Source organism: Sphaeramia orbicularis, chromosome 1, assembly GCF_902148855.1.
Source record: "Sphaeramia orbicularis chromosome 1, fSphaOr1.1, whole genome shotgun sequence".
NCBI classification, from domain to species: domain Eukaryota; kingdom Metazoa; phylum Chordata; class Actinopteri; order Kurtiformes; family Apogonidae; genus Sphaeramia; species Sphaeramia orbicularis.
The window spans coordinates 8,801,148-8,816,139 of record NC_043957.1 but is presented as its reverse complement, the minus strand read 5'-3'; the positions used below and the strand labels follow the sequence as shown (position 1 = coordinate 8,816,139).

At 38.9% G+C, this 14,992-nt stretch overlaps 1 protein-coding gene across 1 annotated transcript; it reads left to right on the top strand.

The window, feature by feature from the left end:
* Positions 1 to 14,260: 14,260 nt before the first annotated feature.
* On the top strand, positions 14,261 to 14,691 carry LOC115419257 (histone H2B 1/2-like). The gene has a single exon (XM_030133931.1). It carries the CDS (start codon positions 14,262 to 14,264, stop codon positions 14,634 to 14,636), a length of 375 nt encoding a protein of 124 aa, XP_029989791.1. The 5' UTR covers position 14,261; the 3' UTR covers positions 14,637 to 14,691.
* The last annotated feature ends 301 nt before the right edge of the window (positions 14,692 to 14,992 follow it).

The window sequence follows — 14,992 nt, the reverse complement described above, 5'->3', positions numbered from 1 at the left end:
TACGTTAAAAGTACGTATACACACATATCTATCTATCTATGCTCTGTTACTGCACTAGACTGTACATTTCTTGTCCATATATAATGTACATAGCCCTGACATACAGATTCATTAGTGTTCCTATATTGATGTACGTATTCTTGGGTGTTTTCATATTTTCTCTTTTTTTTATGTAGGTCTAGCTACCTCTAAGAAACATTTCATTCTGTACACATAATGATAATAAACATTCTTGCATCTTGATATAAAATATGTGTGTTTCTTAACCCTCGCAGTCACAGATGGGGTCCTATACTTAACCCTCCAGTATCCGAGTGCACCTTTTAGGCACACTTTGCACTTCGTTTTTAAAAACTTCATATTATTTTTTACAATTTAAATAAGGTTAGAATTCAAAAGTTGTTCATTTTTGTATGATCTTTAAAATTCTGGCCACCAACTAAAATTTGCACATTGTAAACAAAAGAAAATTACAAGACTAGCATCTGTCTCCTAAGTGTGCCTAAAACGCACTATTTCTTCCATTTGATATGTATGATTAGAGCTGACCTTGATTTACAAAAATAAAATAAAATTAGAGCAGAAAAATAAATCAATGTGTAACCAATTTTAGAGATATAAAAGTGAATTACAGTGTAATAACCGCTTGGACCAATTAAAAGACCTGGACCAGAATCAGAAGACACAAAATTCGGAAGGAGCCACTGTACTGAGCAACATTAATGAGGCAAACGCAGGAGTAACAGTTGAGTAGCCACTCTTATAATTTTTTACAGTGGATAAAGTAAGTTTTCTGATTTTTACAGAATACAAAATAATAACCCAAACTGTCAGAAAAAAAAGAAAAAAAAATATATAGTGTGCACACTTGAAACAAAAATGTCCGTTGGGGCCCTTAAATAAAATAGGAGTTTTTGCAGGTTTTCTTGTAAAGTTATTGCAAGTCCACCTGATTCCAAAAGTACTTGCAGTGTAATGTAAGTGTATAATATGTGTGTGAATGAGTGGGTACGTGGATATCTTCTTGGTGCTGATCTTTTTTCAGGGTGGTTGGCTTGCCATCTATCACAGCAGGAAGTTTGTCCTGAACCTCAAATTATTCCGTCCAAAAAAAAAACCTGACCTGTAGACAGGTCACACAATTTACATTCAACACCGTCCATTCTCTGATGCATCATTAGGGATATCAAATGTCAAAAGATGTACACCATTAACATCAAGTTAATGACTTTTTAATCAGAAATAACATTTTAGAGAAACATCAGTCTGGTTTTAGGAAGAACCACAGTACCGAGACAGCACTCTTAAAGATTTTAAACGACATCAGGTGGAATTTTGATAATAAAAAGCTCACAGTGTTGGTTCTACTGGACCTAAGCGCCGCTTTTGATACAGTAGACCATCACGTTTTATTAAATAGACTCAGACACCTAGTCGGCTTCTCGGTACTGTTTTTAACTGGTTTTGTTCTTATCTCACAGACCGATGCTTTTATGTAAGTATGGATACATGTTCCTCAAGAACACATGAAATTGGATGTGGGGTTCCCCAAGGTTCAATTTTAGGTCCACTTCTTTTTAATCTGTACATGCTTCTCCTTGGGGACGTCATCAGGAGACACGGCATCAGCTTCCATAGTTATGCTGATGATACACAGCTATACATCGCCGTGTCTCCTGATGACACAGGGCCAATTGATGCCCTTTTTAACTGCATTGTAGACATCAAGTCATGGATGGCAGAGAATTTCCTACAGCTCAACCAGGACAAAACTGAGGTTTTAGTTATAGGTCCTGAAGGCCAGAGAGAGAAACTTTTACCAAAACTAAAAGATCTTAAACCAACACAATCAGTAAAAAATCTGGGCGTGATTTTTGACTCTGAGCTGAATTTTATCCCACACATCAAAAATATAACAAAAACAGGTTTTTATCACCTTAAGAACATAGCCAGAGTCCGGCCGTTTCTCTCTCAGGCCAGTACGGAGGTGCTAATGCATGCTTTTATTTCTTGTCGCTTAGATTACTGTAATGCCCTGCTCTCTGGTCTTCCCAAAAAGAGTATTTTAAATCTCCAATTATTACAAAACTCAGCCGCACGCGTGCTGACAAGGACCAGAGGGCGGGAGCACATTACACCGGTTTTAGAGTCGCTGCATTGGCTCCCCGTACGCTTCAGGATCGATTTTAAGATTCTCTTGCTGGTTTTTAAATGTCTTAATGGCCTTGCGCCCTCCTATTTATCTGATCTGCTTTTACCATATCAACCCTCGCGGACCCTGAGGTCCTCCGGCACTGGCCTTTTAACCATACCAAAACCCAGAACAAAACCCACGGTGAGGCAGCATTTAGCCACTATGGCCCCCACCTGTGGAACAGCCTGCCGGAGAGCCTCAGGACTGCAGAGACTGTTGTTATTTTTAAAAGAAGATTAAAGACACACCTTTTTAAATAGGCTTTTAACTAATTTTTTAAACTCTTCTTGTTCTTATTTTGTTTTATTTATCACTAATACTATATCTATTCTATTTTATTTATAATCTTACGTATTTTACTCTAGGTACTGTATTTATTTTATTCTATTTATTCTTAGTCCTATGTTATGCTTTTAGTCTTTAGCTTTTAACGCCAGTGTTTCCTCAGGGGGGTCCTCCACACTGGGAGCTGTGTCTGCTCTGCTAGTGGGGGTACTGTCCTTGGGTCCCTTTGGCCCGGCTGGCTGGGGGTCCTCCCTTCGATGTGGGGGTCCACCTGTCTGTCGGAGTCGGGGGGCCTGGGTGCCGATCCCCCTGATGGCACCGCCTGCGGCTCCGCCCAGTGTGGACGGCCCCAAAGGTGGCGTTTCCTTGATCCACAGTGCCATGCCATGTCTCCCTGTTGTGTGCGTGTGCATGTGTGTGCATGTGTAAGTGTGTGGGCGTGTGTATGTGTGTGTGTGTGTGTGCGTGTCTAGTATGGAGGGTGGGAGGGAGGGGTTTTCTTTGTAATTTTAATTCTGTTTTTATTGTGTAATTGTTTTTAATTCTGTAAAGCACTTTGTGTTGCATCTGTGCATGAAAAGCGCTTTATAAATAAAAGGTTGATTGATTGATTGATCTAATTCTGACATGAATCTTCATCTCTATTCAAATCTTAAATCTCTATCTCAGTTGTACAACGTTCAGTCTTAAGTGTATCATTTATGAGAACTAAACATTAAAGTGCTCACACATTTACCTGTTCATGTGAACAGTGTTTCAGTAATACTTACGATAAGTAACCATAAACATTCAAAATATCATTTATCATAACCATATCAGAACCATGTGAAAAAAACATAACGGTACACATTTTGAGTTAGACACAGAGGTATTAAAGAAGTGTGCTTAATGTACTCTTACAATATAGGCCCATTCATGTCAGAGAACTGCACCAAAAATTACCCTCTAGTTACATTAGACTCAGCTGAAATAACTTAACTGTTTTCAATAAATTGCATAATACAAAATAAAATATTGTTTTACATTCATCACAACATGCTAAGTTACTTTTTTTCCCTTTTAAACTGGCATTAGGAAAATTAAACACTTCCCCTTTAATTACATACACATCAGCATAAAATAATAAACACAATGTGCATATAAAGTACTGCACCATTATTCACTTCAGTTCATTCTTCTAGCTGTAGTAGCACCACTGTTTTCTTTCAACATCCAGAAAACCAAGAGGAAAATTGCACCATAACATCTAAAAAGGCACATTTCTCACCGTTGCTCTCTGTGTATCAAGGCGGAGCCCGCCGATGTCGGACCTCGCGGCAGCTCTCTGGATGAAAGGTAAGCAGTTAGCCTGTTAGCCCAGAGCTAGCATTAGCATAGACGACGACGGTAAGCGCCAACAAGTTTTTTTCCCCCGCCGGATAATTGACTCGTCTTACCGACGTAACTCTCTCCTTCGTTCAGTCGCTCGGCTCTGGACCTCCCATGGGTGAGTACTCCGATTCTCTGTTTTCTCTTTTTCACAGGTAAACTCCAGGTTTTTCTCCTGCTTTTCTCTTCCTCTTAGCAGCAGCTGCCCTCCCCTCTGGCTCAGATCGGAAAAGGACCGAAGATACATTTTATGAAGGAGTTTTAAACTTGCTGTACAAAAAAGGTGACCGTTCATACATCGATAATTATAGGCACTTAACATTAATGAATACCGACTATAAGATTCTGGCAAAAATAATCAATAATCGGTTAAGTAGTGTTTTAGAAAAAATCATCGTAAAAGAACAGACCTGCGCAGTCAAAGGTCGATTTATGTGGGATAATTTGAGCACATTAAGAGAACTGTTATATTCAGGCCAAAAGGATTTCTTTATTGTCAGTTTAGACCAAAAGAAGGCTTTCCATTATATTTCACGTGACTATCTTTGGGCTGCAATGGAGGCATATGGTCTTCCTCAAAGTTTTATCAACATGGTCAAATGTTTATATATGAAGTCATCCGTAAAGATAAATGTCTTCTGCCCTCGGTTAGTGTAACTACGTAACCTTGACAGCGAGCTAAACATCAAAATGGTTCCAGCAATAAAAAGACACGTTGTTGTTGTCGTCTTTGTCTTTACTGAAGACCATATTTTATCTTGTGAAACTGTAACATACAGAACAAGGAAAGAACATTAGTGCTCTTACATACACAAATTATTATAATTACTGGTGACAAACATCACTTATCTCACAGTGCTAGGCTAACGTCGGCTTGGTTTAGCAGCTGACGGCTAACAACATTAGCTTACTTCCAAACTGTGCTGATACAACGGAAATACGTTAAGAATCCTAAAACAATAACGAACACAATATAACACTGCATTGTGACTTATACACTTACAGATTATGATTTGCCAAGGCTCCAAACGATACTAGGTTAAGAGAGAGGACAATCAGCATATTTTTCCCTCCCGTGCTGGATTCAAATACCGCCACCATTCATTCAGCTGCTGCTTACGACCCTGGGCCACTAGGTGGCACTGTTATTATTCACATACACATTTACAACAAAGGCAACAAATAACACTATAATAATGGTGAGAGCGACATCTGTTGGCAAAAAGGAAGTATAGAATTTATTTTTACTGCAGGTGAACTTGCATTGACAGATTCACTGTTTTACTTCTGAATGAGGGGCAGAACAAAATGTCAGTGGTGTTTTAACAAAATCTTTCCAGGTGGAGAGAGGGGTGAAGCAGGGCTGTCCTCTCAGCTCTGCTCTTTATGTTTTAGCAATCAGCCCATTAATAAAATCAATTAATTCAGATATAAGAATAACAGGCATACCTCTCGGCCAATCCTGTTTAGTTAAATTAATAGCTTATGCAGATGACATCACTGTTGTAATTAAAAACCAGGTGGAGATGGATGCTCTAACCAAACATCTTAATGTATATGAAATGGCTTCAGGAGCTGTCCTAAATCATAGCAAAACAGAGGGAGTTTGGATCGGAAATGCAATAGATAAACCCAACCTAAATATTCAAACTAAAGATGAAATTAAAATCCTCGGAATCACATTTGGAAATAACTTTGGGGAAAGAAATTGGGAACAAAAATTCACCTCGATTAAGGAAGAGGTAAACAGATGGCAGAACAAGAATACAAATTATAAAAGTAGAATTAACATTGTGAAAACTCATATCCTCTCCAAACTCCTCTTTTTAGCTAATATTTCCCTCCAACTGAGAAAATGATAATGCGGTTGAACAAACAGTGTGTAAATCTGATCTGGGGAACCACCAGAGAGGTCACTAAAAGAATACTATTGTTTAAAAATAAAGAACTCGGTGGACTCGGTGCACTAGATCTCGGTCTCAAATTAAATATTGCCTTTATTAAGAATGTCTCAATGAGTATGTCACGGAAGTCAATATGGATCGATGACTTGTCTACATGGGAGAAGAAAAAAGGCAGGGCAAGGAAAGGACCTTATTGTTATTATTGTGAAGTTGATAACTGAACAGTAACGATGAGTGGCAGAGGCAAGGGAGGAAAACCTTGACCCTCATGTTACACTCAATCGTTCCTTGTCCTTATCCGTCACTGAACCCTCCGGGGTATAAACCAAATGGCTTCAAATGGTCGAACACCATATGCCTCCAAGTTTGGGCAAAATTGGGTTCGCCTCACTTACAACGGGAATGAAGAACCACCAAACAGAGACTATGTCGGTGAGGTTCTATTACTTGACTCATGTTGGATTGATGTGAAAGACGTTTATTCTCTCATCGCACTTCCCAACAAAAAAGGCTTTGAGCTATGCTTTTTCCACGAAGCTCCGCTGAGGCGCTTCTTGGAGGTACAAGCTTCAAAAAGTAATGATCCTAAATGGAGAGACTGGTCTGTCGAATCCTCTGTCCAAACTGATGTTATATCTGTGGTTGTTAAGTTCTGGACAGGACGAGTTCCAGATGAGGACATTGATTTGTATTTAAGAAGATTCTGTGACATTTTACACACAGTGAAACCTGTAGATAAGCTTGGGATCTGGTACGGAGTCCGAAAATATAAAGTACGGCTCCACAAAAATGCTAATGGACATCTTATCCAGATCCCAAATTCAATTTCTTTGGGCCCGTATAATGGCAGAATCATTTACCCAGGACAATCAAACACCTGCTTCATATGCCAATCAACTGACCACCAGGTGAAAGACTGCACTCAAGTGAAATGCTGGAGGTGTGGCCACCTGGGACACAAAGCCAAAGACTGCAGCTCAGAGGGCCGGTGTAGTTTGTGTGGTATGGACGGGCACACCTTTTTCACCTGTCCAGACTCATATGCAAACAAAACACGGTCCCAACAAAACCCAGTCCTCCAACATCAACCTTCCAGCTCCGCGACCATTCAGCAGCAGACAGATCCAAGAGCAAAGGGTTTTTCCGACCATCAGCATACGTCCGGCACCAGACCTAGGGAACAACGGCACCATTCCATCTCCGGGCACAGAATCCATCAGCCGCCGCCTGGTATCAGATCAGCCGACCAACAGCGTCCGTCGAAGCCGGAGATCCAGCCCCGTTCGTCCGGCACCAAGCCAGAGATCCAGCCCCGTCCGTCCAGCTCCAGATCCGTGGTACAGCAGCCCTCCATTACAAAGCCTGCGGTCCAGCAGCCTTCGCCCGGCTCCAGTCCTGATGAGCATCAGCGCACACCAACTTCCATCTCTGCGGATCAGTACCCACCCCCCGGGCCATCGGCAGACCATCACACTTCATCTCACCCCCCCAACAGTGATCCCTTTAATCAGACAGGTGAGAGTAATTTAAGCATAGATAGTAACAGTACGACTTCTGAAAGTAATGATGACATCACTCATTTTGAAAGCATAAGTGAGAGTCAAAGCTCAGCATCTAATACAGATAGGATTACACCAGGTCAGCGGGCCACAAGCACCCCCATCTCTCCTCCTTATGAGGAGAATTTACCATCACGTAAGAACTCAGGGTCCGGCTCCTTTTCACCCACCCCAGAGTTTCCTGTTCCAAGCTCATGTGAGTTAGAGATCCCCTTTGAAGTAGTTAAAAGGAAAAGACGATCCCGCTCCTCTCCTCCACGGGAGGGGAAACGGTATAATGATAAGCCCTCTCCTCAACTCTCCCCTCCTTAATGGGGCTCCTCAAAGTGGCCACTCTGAATGTTAGAGGTGTTAAATCCACTGAAAACAGAATACAGAAGATTGGATATTTGTTGAACTCTGACATAGACATTGCGTGTATTCAAGAGCTAAGGCTCACTACAAGTGATGATGTTGATAAAGTGTGTGATATGTGGACTAAGGGTAAATGTATAATATCAATTGGGGAAGATAAGGCTGATGGGGTTGGGATTTTCTTCAGAACTCATGATATTGTCATCATTAGAAGAAGGGACATAATACCTGGTAGACTTTTAATGATTGATTGTTTGTACCAAGGTGACAAATATAGAATAATTAACGTTTATACAGCTTCTGAAGCACAAAAAAAAACAAAATTATTCAAAAGGCTCAGAGAATTGCTGATGGTAGGATATAAAGTCATTTTAAGTGGAGATTTTAATACAGTCACAGCAGAAAACGATCGCTGTAGCACTGCACCATTTCGCCTTACAACAGAAGGTAAACATCTAAAACTTATTAATGAAGAAGCCAAACTGATCGACACCTGCCGATCAATCAATCCCTTTGGGCTGGAATTCACTAGATTTGATTCCAAATCTAAAACCCGCATTGATAGGATCTACGTATCTTCTCATTTTAAAGTGATACAGTACTCAACAATATTGAATGATTTTTCTGACCACTTATTAGTTGAAACAACCTTGTCTTCTAGTGAACCCGCCCATAGAGGGTACTGGAAACTTAATACACAATGTCTAAAAAATAAAGAATTGCTAACAGAATTAAAACATGAAATCCGAAAGGTGATACAATTACAATGTATCACAAACTCGTATACCAAATTATGGGAAACATTAAAACATAGAGTCAAGGATTTCTTTAAATTCAAATGGAGAGAACCTAAATAAAGAAAAAATTTGGAATATAACATCATGGTCAAACATATATCACTTTAAACAGAAAGAACACAGAACTAACACTGAAGAAGATCTTATGGGTGACCTAAAGGTCCTAATAGATAAGTTGAATAGCGAAATGTCATTTAATATTTGTAAAGATACTGAGATAAATGAAAAAGGAAACATATCACATATTATCACCTCTGCACAAAACAAATTCAGAGTAAAACTATACAATCAATAAAGAAACGGATGGTCAAACATCAAATACTGACAAAGATATTAGAGAAACTATCAGAGAACACTGTGTGAATTCGTATAAAAAAACGACATAGATAGGAGTTGTACGAAAACTCTTTTAGACTCCATTCGAGACTCTACTCCAATAAATTGTGACTCCCTAAAGGAGAAATCAAAAGAGTAGAAGTGGTTCAGGCCATTCACCAGTTAAATGTAGGTAAAAGTCCTGGACCTGATGGACTCCCCACAGAGTTTTATCAGCTAAGTATAGAAGAAGTTCTACATCTACTTACCTCTATGTTAAACGAAGGTTTAAATAAAGGGGTCATGGCAGATTCATTTTATGAAGGAGTTTTAAACTTGCTGTACAAAAAGGTGACCGTTCATGCATCGATAATTATAGGCACTTAACATTAATGAACACCGACTATAAGATTCTGGCAAAAATTATCAATAATCGGTTTAAGTAGTGTTTTAGAAAAAATTATCGTAAAAGAACAGACCTGCGCAGTCAAAGGTCGATACATGTGGGATAATTTGAGCACATTAAGAGAACTGTCATATCAGGCCAAAAGGATTTCTTTATTGTAGGTTTAGACCAAAAGAAGGCTTTCGATTATATTTCACGTGACTATCTTTGGGCTGCAATGGAGGCATATGGTCTTCCTAAAAGTTTATCGACATGGTTAAATGTTTATATATGAAGTCATCCGTAAGATAAATGTCAATGGTGTTTTTAACAAAATCTTTCCAGGTGGAGAGAGGGGTTGAAGCAGGGATGTCCTCTCAGCTCTGCTCTTTATGTTTTAGCAATCAGCCCATTAATAAAATCAATTAATTCAGACATAAAAATAACAGGCATACCTCTCGGCCAATAATGTTTAGTCAAATCAATAGCTTATGCAGATGACATCACTGTTGTAATTAAAAACCAGGTGGAGATGGATGTTCTAACTAATCATCTTAATATGTATGAAATGGCTTCAGGAGCTGTCCTCAAACCATAGCCAAAACAGAGGGAGTTTGGATCGGAGATGCAATAGATAAACCCAACCTAAATATTCAACTAAAGATGAAATTAAATCCTCGGAATCTCATTTGGAAATAACAACTGTGGGGAAAGAAATTGGGAACAAAAATTCACCTCGACTAAGGAAGAGGTTAACAAATGGCAGAACCAGAATACAAATGATAAAAGCAGAATTAACGTTGTGAAAACTCATGTCCTTTCCAAACTCCTCTTCCTAACTAATATTTTCCCTCCAACTGAAAAAATGATAAAGCGACAAAACAAACTGTGTAAATCTGATCTGGGGAACCACCACAGAGGTCACTAACAGAACACTACTGTTTAAAAGTAAAGAACTTGGTGGACTCGGAGCACTCGATCTCCAATTAAATATTGCCTTTATTAAGAATGTTTCTATGAGTATGTCACGGAAGTCAATATGGATCGATGACCTGTCTACATGGGAGAAAAAAAAAGGCAGGGCAAGGAAAGGACCTTATTACAAAATCATATATGGTGACATAAAAGAAAAGTATAAACATTTAAATATCGACTGGGTTAAGGGGACTTCTAGAGGGATCTATAAATGTATAAGCGATTTTAGCTATGGTGGATTGGTGGATTACAAATATGTAAAGGAAAACGAGAAGAAGACTGTCATTAAAAATATAAAGGACAAATCTATTTCGGAGAATTACAGAGACATCCGCTGGCTTATTTCTGTAAGTAGACTTCCAGCCATGCTCTGGTTTCCTGGAGCTGTTATGTCACAACAAAAAAATGTCCGATGATAAACTGTGGAAATGATGAAACTCAAGAACATGTACTTATTGACTGTTATAGAGCGCAAGCTGTTTGGACTTTCTTTAAAAACATTGGCCTGAGCTGCCCTATAAACTACCGCTCAGCCATGTACGGACTTCTAGAGGAATTAACACCAACAAACAAACAAAGACTCTTCCAGTTAATCATCTGCATTGTGACAGTCAAGCTTTGGAAAACGAGATGTTTAACGGTCATCAACCAGAACCTCATAGATAGCAATACAGTGATCAAACAAATATTGACTGAATTACGTAGAAGAAGAACCCTGGACAAACAGCAGTCTCTTCCATGGAACATAATAGACTTCTAAGTCAGTCTTCACATTAAAAAAACAAACAAACAAACATGTATGTATATTTTAAGAATGTGTGCTTTGTTGTTAATATGTATATGTATGTTTTTAGTTTTTTTCTTCTTGTTTGTGAACATGGATAATGTGCAGTTTTATAAGTGAACGTATTTATGGGTGGCTAAACAAGTATGTTAAGTATAGGGACATATGTCTGTGCCTGTATTCCTTTGAAAAATTCAATAAAGAATATTTTAAAAAAAAAGAAAAGGAGGGAAAGGACTGGGGAAAGGAGGCGCCAAGCGTCACCGGAAAGTTCTCCGGGACAACATCCAGGGCATCACTAAACCCGCTATCCGCCGTCTGGCTCGCCGTGGTGGAGTCAAACGTATCTCCAGTCTGATCTACGAGGAGACCCGCGGAGTGCTGAAGGTTTTCCTGGAGAACGTCATCCGTGATGCCGTCACCTACACCGAACACGCCAAGAGGAAGACCGTGACCGCCATGGATGGGGTTTATGCTCTGAAGAGACAGGCCGCACTCTGTACGGATTCGGAGGTTAAACATCCCATAATACTACCAACAAATCAAAGGTCCTTTTAAGGACCACCCCACTGACATGTAAAGAGTGAAGTCCTTTTCATGTACTCAGTCTAATCCTATAAACATTACTTAATTTTAACCCTTTCATGCATGAATTATGAGAAGCTTCATCAAAATTTGTTTTTTTGGAGTGTTTTATTCCTCTTTAGGCATGAAAAAAAAACAATGTGACTGAAAATGTTCTTATAAATAAATAAAAATTACAAACAAAATAATACAAAAAATAATAATGAAAAAAAAGTCCTTATGAACCTATTTTTCATTAAGTTGCAAAAATGCCCACTCAGCTGGACACCACACATTTAATTTTTGACGCACATAAACATGTATTTACTGATAAATTGTGTGAAAACTATGGAGAGGGCTTGTGATTCTGGGGGTTTATGCTCAGGAGAGATCTACATAATGTTGCCTATTCATGTCAGAAAAGATATGTAGTGTCTTAAAACTTCAATAAAGATGTGTAAAAAAAAAAAAAATAAAATAAAAAATGAAAAGAACAAACAAAATCCATGAATATACAAGAGAACAGCTGTTAGAAGAGCTGCCCACTGGAGTGACCACTGTGCATGAAAGGGTTAATAGTGGATAGTAGTGATGGGACTTTGGCTCTTTGAAGGGAGCGTTCAAAAGACTGGCTCTTATGTTTTTTGCATCATTTTGAAACACCAATGGTTTAATGACTAAATAGGCTACATTTGATGATTGATATTACATTTTAAAAGTGTTTAATTGGAGCGGCAGTGAATATTATCTTACCGTAAAAAAGAATAGCTAGTTCAAATGTGTGGGCTGAATACATGACATGAGAGGTGACATTAGGCAAATGATGGAATTTGACAAAAAACATCACGGTACATTATGTGGACTAGTCTGTGGCCTACAAATGAAGAAAATAAAACATTTTCTTATGAAATAACATTTTATTCTCCTCAAAACAAGAACAATAAATGTGTGTAAATATGGAAAAAAAATGCACAAAAGATAACAGTGATTAATCCCTGCAATTACAGTACTTAAATACCTAAAAAACTGTAGTGCAAATAAAATACTTCAAGTAACATTGCAAAATACCTGATATCTCTAATGTAAATATCAAAATTATACCACATCAGGAGTTCTCTCACTTCTACTCTGTATACAAAAATAAGGGATAGTAGAAAAATAAATGTTTTACATCTTTTGAACATTATAAAAAGCTGTATGTATGACATACATACACACACACACACACACACACACACACACACACACACACATATATATATATATATATATATATATTATATATATATATATTATATATATTATATATATCTATATTATCACTGCACAGTCCCCCAGTGATGCTAATTGGACAGGCAATCAGACACTCCCTCCTTAAAAAAATTTTTTTTAAATGAACAGCTCTTTACAAAGACTCAGTTCCCCCTTGTTCATTTTCAAAGAGCCATTCAAAAGATTCGACTCGTTCATGAATGTCACCTCATCAGGGATTGTGATGGAGAAACTGAAGCTTTTGAAGCATTTGTGTTGAGATCGTTCCGTTTTAGAGCATCTGGTCTAATTTAGTGGTGACGAACTCTGCTGGATAAAGTTATATATTGCATCCTATTAAACAAAGTGTCATGAACTGTAAGGCACTGCTGTCTAACAGGATCTACAGTACGTGCATTTTTGAAACGCTTATTTTATTTATTTTTTTTTTTTTTTAATATACTTGTGCTGATTGTACCATCATAATACTGTGTTTTGACTATGTTTTTGTAAAAGTGAAACAAATACAAAAATATATTTACAAATAAATTAAAAAAAAAGAAATGCTTGTGTACCATAGGGACTGTGATGGCAGTGTGTGTATGCAGGAATATAATCAGTATTTACTGTTCAAATGACTGTGCCAATGCAAGTTAATGTAATGTTCTACTAATCTTACCTTAACCCACTCTCCTTTGTTCAAATCAATGGACTATGTAATGCAGCAAAACTCCACTATCAAAAATCCAAACCTTTTGAGGGATTGTGTCCATTCATAAGCTTTTTTCAGTTTGACAGCCCTGTCCTTCATGTGTGTGATGAAATGAAGCTTCATTTGAGGAGTCACCTGATTTTTTTTTGCCTGATGAAGCGAGGCATTGAAACATCTTGTTGCGATACTTCTGTACTGAAAACTTGACACTGAGTCGAGTGTAACATCACTACCAGTGGGTCAGTTATGAGTACCAAATAGTGCCAGGTGCCATGTCTTGATTCAATGAAACTGGTGTAAATGTTTCACCACCCTTTAGTTAGTGAGTGGAAGTGTAACTATTCTAGTTTGATAATGTAACCCTGTACCAATAAACACATGGTAGAGTTCAGAAAAATACAATCCTCTGGACCTTTGCTGATGTGATTGGACTATTATATTTAGCTGACCTTTGATTTGATTATAAGACAAATGAACTGAACATTAATGTTCTTAGGAGCCTCAGTTCACATCATGTACTTTGTGTTCAGTTCATGATAACACACTCTGGTTTGTGTCCCACTCTGAGCCACTTCAGTCTCGTGCCCTTTGTTTCCACAGACATCACGTGGTTATTTTCCTCCTTTACACAGTCTGTGTCCAGATTCAACATGTTACTGTGGAACTGAGACCCTCTCCCACTGAAAACCCCTCAACGGCTCAACAGTTGACCAATCACAGCTCGGGGCCTGCGCAGCTGAGTTTGCATGAAGCCTGTATAAGACCCGCGGAGCTCTGCGGTTTCATCATTCGTTGCTGTAGCAGTGATAGAAAAATGCCTGAACCCGCGAAGTCCGCGCCCAAGAAGGGCTCCAAGAAAGCTGTGGCCAAGACCACCGGTAAAGGCGGCAAGAAGAAGAGAAAGACCAGGAGGGAGAGCTACGCCATCTACGTGTACAAGGTCCTGAAGCAGGTCCATCCTGACACCGGGATCTCCTCCAAGGCCATGAGCATCATGAACTCGTTCGTCAATGACATCTTTGAACGCATCGCCTCTGAGGCCTCTCGTCTGGCTCATTACAACAAGAGGTCCACCATCACCTCCAGGGAGATCCAGACAGGTGTGCGCCTCCTGCTGCCCGGTGAGCTGGCCAAACACGCCGTGTCTGAGGGCACCAAGGCCGTGACCAAGTACACCAGCTCCAAGTAAAACCTACTGGAACTAAACACAACCAAAGGCTCTTTTAAGAGCCACCCACTGAATCAAAAAGGCATACTTAAATGATAAACTACTAAATATAAAACGTGACTCAAAAAGTTGTTGGAATCCCAGTCCACTTCCCACTATGGCTCAAATGTGCACTGAATTCATAACTTAAAATTTCTTAATGACTTATTATTGGACAGCAAAGTTCAATCATTTACTTGTCATGTCTTATTATTAAAATGGTTACAATGCTGGCTGCCTTTTTTCCTTAAGAGAGAAAACTTGCACTTTAGGAGTACTGTTGAAGTTAAAGACAGTGACAGGAATGTGGTTTATTCAGACTGAAGCCAAATGTGCTT

Coding starts and splice junctions, on each gene's coding strand:
- LOC115419257 (XM_030133931.1), top strand. CDS start 14,262: ATGCCTGAACCCGCGAAGTCCGCGCCCAAGAAGGGCTCCAAGAAAGCT.